Genomic DNA, 8,494 nt, shown 5'->3' with positions numbered 1-8,494 from the left:
AATGCAGAAGCATCTATAACTTCCATTCATTTAGCAAATAAAATAAAATATGGATCTCTAAAAGGGTAAGCCAACACTTAGCAAAAGAAAAGAATACAAGAGGTTAAATTACAAAATCGAGAATTATAGCCTATCAAGCCATATCTAATCTCAAGTGAATGCAGAAGCATGTATAACTTCCATTCATTTAGCAAATAAAAAAAAATCCATTAATAGCTGATGGTGGAATCTTTGGCCATTCCTATTTTCTTTCATCCTACTTTTTTATCCTTTTCTTTTTACCCCAAAAAAATATTTTCTCTTTTTATTGTATCTCCTTATCAAAAGCTAAAGCTAAAGGTTGGGAAAATTTTGCATATTTGATAATACAGTCATATATAGACTATTACCCATCATCTCTTGTAGTCTGATGAGAATAAATGAATAGTCATTTGTTTTCTCTTTTACAATGGCGACAACAAAGTTAACATTCAAGACTCTATGCATACTATTTAAATTTTCACATTATTAAACTGACTCTAACGAGTTCAAATAATCTATTAGTTACTGAGTAAGTTATAATAAAATTTAATGATTAAGCATTGCGCTGGTATTATTTTTTTTACATTATCAATCAATAAAAAATTACAGTAAATTATTAGCATAAAAATTAATAAACTTATCGTGCATAAATACTTCTAAATAAATGATTGAATAAATTATATATATATATATATATATATATATATATAAATAATTTTTCAAAATATAATTCAAAATTGAGTAAGGCATGAAGTCGAACAAATATGCAATAGTCAATATTCTCTTGACAACATGGATTAAAGAATTCAGGAGAATAACCCCGCAAACAAAATGGAAAAATCAATTTGCTTAGGTGTTACATCAAAGATGACTAAATGTGGTGGAAAAATCAACATGATTCCATTTATTTTAAAAGTGTACTGTTTTAATATATTTAAAATGAATCATATATATTTTGCCATATATATTTTAGACCTAATAAATACTTTTTTAAAGAAATCTTGCGCTGATTTGAAAAAAAAATGCTATCTGAAAAGATAGACATCATATATATGAATTGGCATTATTAACCATTCAGAATAAATTACCATGTAAGATGTGACTAACCATTGAATTTTATCACCGTTATTATCACCCAAGTATAAAAATTCAGATTTAAGTTTTAAATGCGTAAAAACTGGAAAACTTACATTGGCTTTTTCTACAAAGGAAGTTAATATAAATGTTACGAGGGAGAGTTTTTGTAATATCATACAATCTTAGAATTTGCGAGTATAATTTCTGACACATTTTTTTAGAGATAAATTATAAATGTTTTATTTTATAGAAAAAACTGACACCTAAGTTAGAAGTGAGTATATAAGGAAGTCATTGAGAAAGTAGAATGCGCCACTCATTCATTTTGTTTGTTTTTGCGAGCGTAAGGTTGAGGTGTGGAGAAAGCGCGAAAGGGTGGGTGGTGAAGAAGAGATGATGGTGAGAGCACGGCCAAGGGACATAGATCACTTGCCCAAGAACGCCGCCAACTACACAGCGTTAACGCCGTTGTGGTTTCTAGAAAGAGCTGCTACGGTGCACCCCACCAGAAACTCCCTCATCCATGGATCTCGTCACTACACGTGGCAGCAGACTTATCACCGTTGCCGTCGATTCGCGTCCGCTCTTTCTAACCATTCCATCGGTCTCGGAAACACTGTATGTACTACTACTTCTCTACTCCCTTTTATCTTTCTTCCTCCCGCAAATTATTAATTACATATTCGTTTTTTTCCAAAAAACAAAAAACAAAAAAAAAACTCCTCCGTTTCTCTGCTCCTTGGTTTTAGATTGCTCGGAAACATGTCTTGTCCATATAGTCAAACACGTAAATCATAATCCCATTGGTGTTCACGTGTCCTATAGCCTCTCTATCTATTTTGATGATACAGGAAAAGAACGAAGTGCGACAAGTTGTGTTATTAGGAATAAATATCAAATTAATTATTTTAATTCTTAAAACTACGGAATAATTATTTAGAATAATCGCACATTATTATTTATCATAATATTATCGAGTTTTATAATAAGTATTTAAAAAAGCATATATGTGATCATTTTTAAAAATTAATTAAACGTACACGAAAACTAAACTAAAAAAAAAATAGTCCGGTAACTCGACAATTATCATTTTTTTTTATTCTCACTTTAACTTGCACTTGTATTTGTCAAGTTTTTTTTTTAAGTGTTTTTTATAGGCCTATATTTGTCAAGTTTAACAAGCAGATTAACTACAACTATCAGATTCTAATTTATTTATGTTAGGAACTAACTATCATTGATGATTTCCTATTAAAAAAAAAACTATCATTGATGATTAAATTAATTGATTATTGTTGAAGTGAGAGACTTACTTTATTTATTATTTTCATGATATGATGAATTGCATTAATTGATTAATTGGTCATGTAAATTTTGATGATTAAATTATTACTTTTGTTTTTCAAACGGAGGAAGAGTGTCAATCCGCCGATGGATGGATATTTTATGATATACTTACTAGCTATTTATATTTTTTTTTTATAAATTACATAATCTGCTAAACAAATGTTTACATTATTCTCGAGATGAAAAAAAACTGCCAAGTACAATAAATTGTTTTAAAAATTACTTTTAAATATGTTTTTAATTAGCAAGTTAAAACTTTGAAATTATTCTGTATTTATAGTTTGGATTTGGCTCCTAAAGTTATTGTGTAGAACTTAGTTTTGGAAATTATAAAAACTCAATCGTGATGATATGAATATTTTTTTTTGTTGTATAGTGTGTTCATGCTTCACTCTAATATAGTTTTGTTATTTTGGCTCAGTGCTGAAATATGGTGATGCAATGCTAATGTATTGTATAATTTTCTGATACTACTTTCAACAGGTTGCTGTAATTGCACCCAATATTCCAGCTGTTTATGAAGCTCACTTTGGGATTCCAATGGCTGGGGCTGTGTTGAACCCTCTTAATATTAGGCTAAATGCATCCACAATAGCTTTTCTTCTTGGTCATTGCACAGCTGCAGCAGTAATAGTTGACCAAGAGTTCTTTTCTTTAGCAGAAGAAGCTTTGAAAATATGGTCTGAGAAGGCCAAAACCTTCAGCCCTCCACTTTTAATAGTCATTGGTGATGAAAATTGCGACCCTAAGGCACTTAAATATGCTCTGGGCAAAGGAGCCGTTGATTATGAGGATTTTCTCCAGAGTGGAGATCCAGAATATGCATGGAAACCCCCAGAGGATGAGTGGCAGAGCATTTCATTGGGTTACACATCCGGTACCACTGCTAGTCCGAAGGGTGTGGTTTTACATCACCGTGGAGCCTATCTCATGTCTCTGAGTGGAGCTCTTATTTGGGGAATGACTGAAGGAGCTGTGTATCTTTGGACACTTCCCATGTTTCATTGCAATGGTTGGTGTTACACTTGGACACTTGCAGCTCTGTGTGGTACAAACATATGCCTTCGGCAGGTAAACTTTTGACAGAAGCTCTGCATTTGTTTGAGTGATTAACAAATGGGTGTGAACTTGTTATCTCTATTGAATTGAGTAATATTCTGTACAGTGCACATGTCTTGTTGATATTTTGTAACTCTAGCTTCAAGTTTGATGCAATGGTTCCCTTGTTTGGTTTGCATGTGCGAGGAGGAAAAATATGAGTAATATACTATAATGCCCTCATAAATATTAATGGGGGATGAGATGTAAAGATCTTAGGCCAATTATGTGAATACAATCTAGAAGTTATAAACCATTTCCCTTCTTTCCAAATCTCCCAATATTAAATGAGACTAAAATAGGAGGAGGGGGATTTTTGGCCCCCCTTATTTCCCCTTCTCTAAATTTTTGAATCAGGGTAAAATTAAAAAAATCCCTCTCCATTTCCCTCAAACCAAACAACACTGCAAGATCTTGGTTTTGAGTTTCACGAGTAAAAAAAATAGGCAGTAAGGGAGTTTTGACCACTTAAGTGGTCAACTCGGCTTAACCTGAATACAATGTGGCTTTTGGATAACAAGGTTCTTTGAGCACAATATAATTAAATACACTTCTATCTTGTTAACCAATATTGTTGTCTACTTTCTTGAGAGTTGTTGTCTCTAACAGCTAGATACTGATAGTTGATGGTCCTAGACTTAGTCTTACAGATATCCATCCTCAATGAGTTTTTTGTCATGCGTTTACTCAGGTAACACCGAAGGCAGTATATGAAGCCATTGCCAAGTATAAAGTGAGTCATTTTTGTGCAGCACCAGTGGTTCTTAACACAATAGTTAATGCCCCAGCCGAGGACACCATTCTTCCTCTACCCCATGTTGTGCATGTGAATACAGCTGGGGCTGCTCCTCCTCCTTCTGTTCTTTCCGGCATGTCTGAACGAGGATTTCGTGTCACACACACTTATGGTCTCTCAGAAACCTATGGCCCCTCCGTCTATTGTGCCTGGAAACCAGAATGGGAATCACTTCCCCCTGAAAACCGAGCCCGGCTCAATGCAAGACAAGGTGTTAGGTACGTTGGCTTGGAAGGCCTGGATGTGGTGAACACAAAAACCATGGAACCTGTTCCTGCTGATGGTAAAACTGTTGGTGAGATTGTGATGCGGGGTAATTCTGTGATGAAAGGCTACTTAAAGAACCCTAAAGCTAACGAGGAGACCTTTGCAAATGGATGGTTTCATTCCGGGGATCTTGCTGTGAAGCATCCAGATGGGTATATAGAAATTAAAGACAGATCAAAGGACATCATAATCTCTGGTGCTGAAAACATCAGCAGTGTAGAGATAGAGAATACTCTTTACTCGCACCCTGCAATACTGGAAGCAGCAGTGGTTGCAAGGGCAGATGAGAAATGGGGCGAGTCTCCCTGCGCTTTTGTGACATTAAAGCCAGGAGTGGATAAAAGCAATGGGCAGCGTATAATTGAGGATATACTAAAGTTCTGCAAAGCCAAGATGCCTGCTTATTGGGTTCCAAAATCAGTTGTGTTTGGAGCCTTACCTAAGACAGCTACTGGGAAGATACAGAAGCATATACTGAGGGCCAAGGCAAAAGAGATGGGACCTGTAAAGTTGAGTAAGCTATAAACATATTGAAATGATCATGACGAAGAAAGATGCTAGTTGTTGCAATTTGTGATTAGGATTCTGCATACTTATTAGTCAAAGTTGGTATGTATAATATCATAGCAGAGGCTTTTATCTGCGGTTCAAAAGTAGTTTTTTGGATAAGACCAACGTGTCACTCATCTATTTTGAAGTCAATAAATCCATTTTGGCTTCCATTATAAATTTTAGCGTGTATTTTCCTCCATTATGTGACGCAATTTGAGGTCAGGGATAATGTTCAGATAAAAGTCTTTCATATACTCCAAGATTCAAGTTCATGAAAATTGGCTGACATGTGATGTAGTCCAGTATCTCGGCTATCATTCATTATTGGGTTCGGTTATGTCATATTGAAACGTGCAGAAGTCTGGCTCTAAGTTATATTGCTTGGTTTAAATAGAATCATTATCAAGATTCAAGCTTACCTTTCGATATCCTTATTAAGCCAATGAAGCTTCAAGATAGTTCATATAAGTTTTTGACGTTTTACAGACAGATATTGATTGATTTATTAAGGTTGGCAATCGCCAATCGCACACTGATAAGTGATCAGATATATGGTATGCTAGCTTCACATTTCCCGGAACTTGAGGATAAAAAAATTACTGAGTTTTAGTATTATTTTTTTCCATCTCGTTTTCAGTCTAATCCAAACGAAGCATTAAACTCTTGAAAGTTTCCTTTGTATATTTAGGTTTAGAATGTGTACTAAAGATCTGAACCGTCTATAATTCAAGTAATGCTGTTTCAAGATAAAGACATACATGTTAATATTAGTCTACCTCATGTGAATTTGAATTTTCCAACTGATTTTAGAATTGACATGCTACATCTTGACGGTCAAATTTATTATAAAAAAAAAATGACAGAGCCGTAAGAGAACGTCAAACCGCGTGGCCAATGCATAGAGTGATAGAGGTTCTTGTGTAATTATGCGAAGTAACTGACAGACCGCCATTTCAATTTTTCAATAATATTATTCGATCTCTCTAATGGCAGTATGTTACGTGTTAGACTTGGGTTCCAATTTCCCATCAATGACCTCTACTATATATATTTTCTTTATTTAGAAATTTCAGATATTGTTATGTTCGTCTAATTTCTCAATAAGCAAATCTCATGTGATACTTAAATTATATGATTATCTATGCAGTACGCTAGTTTTAGACTGAAAATTTATTGACCTAAGTCATACAAATTACACCCAAAAAAAAAACGAATTATCTTATAAAATGAGTTAGGTCCAATTCATTTTTAATATGCATGTAAAACTTAATTTAAATAGGGGGAAGTTTATTTAAGGAGAATTTCTCTTGGAAAAAACATAACGGTAAAATTTTAATCATTGTCAAAAATTATAATTCAGGTATTAGAAAAAATATTTTGAATAATTAAAATAGCACAAAAATTTTGATTTTTTTTATAGAATTTTAGAACATAGAAATACGTATATTCAAATAATATTAGTCATGTATGCTAAAAATGTAATGGGTGTAAGCTTTGTTTGGTTGTGGGCCTGTGGATGTGAAACTAAAATGAAATCAATCTAACTAAGAATAGATTGATTTGATATAATTTATTATATAACTTCCACTCAGAGGATATTCTCTCAGGAGATCTTGTTTAAAGTACAGTTAGATATAGATATTAGAAGAGTTTGATTAAATTTTAAAAAATAATTTTAAAATAAGTATTTTTTATATAAATACTTTTTGAGAAAAAAAAAGTTATTTCTTAAAATAAGTAGAATTAGACAAATATACTAAAAAATATAAAATTATTTTAACAAATAAATTTAAACAAACTTTCTCATTATTATATGTGAATATATTTTTTAACTTAAATTCAAATCTTGAATTGTCAATTTATGAGTGGGTAGCCTCTTCAAATGAATTCAATCATAATTTAGGTGTGCTTATCAATTAGTTGATGACATCAATTAAGTAATTTGAATAAATTAATGAAATTTTTTTAAAAAATTACACATAACTTATATGTTAGACACCTTGATAACGTGTAGACTATCAATGTAATTGTTATGTTGTTATTTATCAATATTATTATTTGATAAGAGAGGCTAAGACAATTAATAAAATTTTTTTATAGGGAATAAAAATTAAAAAAAAACTGTTTAAAGACTGGAAGTAAAATTTGCAAAAAAAATTATAAACTAAAAACACAACAAATGAATAAACCCTGTATGTTATTTAAAAAAAAGTGAGACAAACAAAAAATTTATTATTTCACTCTATAAAACCATATCTATTTAAGAAAGAATATCTAGATTTGTGGTTTTTTAATTATATTTTTCAATAACAAGTTTAAATGTAATCCTTTATCAGTGTTTTTTATTCATTTTTAAAAAATAGTTTGGTAAAATTGTAAATTTGGTCACCCTATAATTTAATTCACGAATTTAATCCCCTAGTTTTGCAATTCGTTCCTTATTTTAGTTATCAACCGCAAAATTGAACGTTAATTGTTTACTTTAACCACCACATGCCACACTTTTATTAGAAATTGATTACCACGTATCGCGATTTTATTGGAGGTTGATGTTAATTAGGTGTATGAAATTAACGTCCAATAAACACCGGACACAAGGCGTCCCATAAAAGCATAACAAGTGACGGTCAACGTTGGCTCAACATCCAATTTTGAAATAGGGAATTGAAATAATGGGATTGCAAAAACTAGATGACTAAATTCGTGAATTAAATTATAGGAAAATCAAAATCAATGAATGATAAGGGATCAAATATGAATTAAACTATAGGAAAACCAAAATTTTGAAATAAATAAGGGAATTAAATATTATAAGGAAAATGTACTAAGGTGGATAGATGCATGAGAGATAGATAGAAAAAGAAAGATAGAGATAACAAATAGGAATAGAGGACGATAAATGTGGTAAGTGATAAGATGACAATAGAGATGTGAAAAAAAAAAGGATAAGAATGATAAGTAACTTCAAATGATTTAATGTCTGATAATCTAAAATAGTTTTATATTACCATCTAATTGTAAATCATCGTCTAAATTATTTTGAGATAATTATTTTAAAAGTTAACAAACTTTATATATGATGAATTATGATTAGATGGTTGTGTAAAACTTTTTATAATGTTAGTGTATAATTTCTTTGAGAAATCCTAATGACATACTGACTCTTTTTTGGCATTCTCTCTCCGATTGCTTAGAATGTATCAAAGTCACCTATTTTTGTAGGTTTGGCTTCTAATTTAATATAAATCAGGACAAAACAATATTAATTGAGAAACAAAACTTATCAAAATTAACGATTTTTAATCAATCACAAAGAAAATATCCTGAAAGTAAGTT

At 31.6% G+C, this 8,494-nt stretch overlaps 1 protein-coding gene across 1 annotated transcript; it reads left to right on the top strand.

Moving 5' to 3' along the window:
- The first annotated feature begins 1,341 nt into the window (after window positions 1-1,341).
- LOC114393522 (acetate/butyrate--CoA ligase AAE7, peroxisomal-like) lies at window positions 1,342-5,621 on the top strand. The gene is made up of 3 exons (XM_028354877.1): window positions 1,342-1,716; window positions 2,929-3,516; window positions 4,235-5,621. The coding sequence occupies exons 1-3, from the start codon at window positions 1,492-1,494 to the stop codon at window positions 5,129-5,131; spliced, it is 1,710 nt and encodes a 569-aa protein (XP_028210678.1). The 5' UTR covers window positions 1,342-1,491; the 3' UTR covers window positions 5,132-5,621.
- Window positions 5,622-8,494: the final 2,873 nt, after the last annotated feature.

This window comes from Glycine soja, chromosome 17, assembly GCF_004193775.1.
Source record: "Glycine soja cultivar W05 chromosome 17, ASM419377v2, whole genome shotgun sequence".
Lineage (NCBI taxonomy): Eukaryota > Viridiplantae > Streptophyta > Magnoliopsida > Fabales > Fabaceae > Glycine > Glycine soja.
The sequence above is the reverse complement of the archived record's forward strand: the minus strand, read 5'-3'. Positions and strand labels throughout refer to the sequence as shown.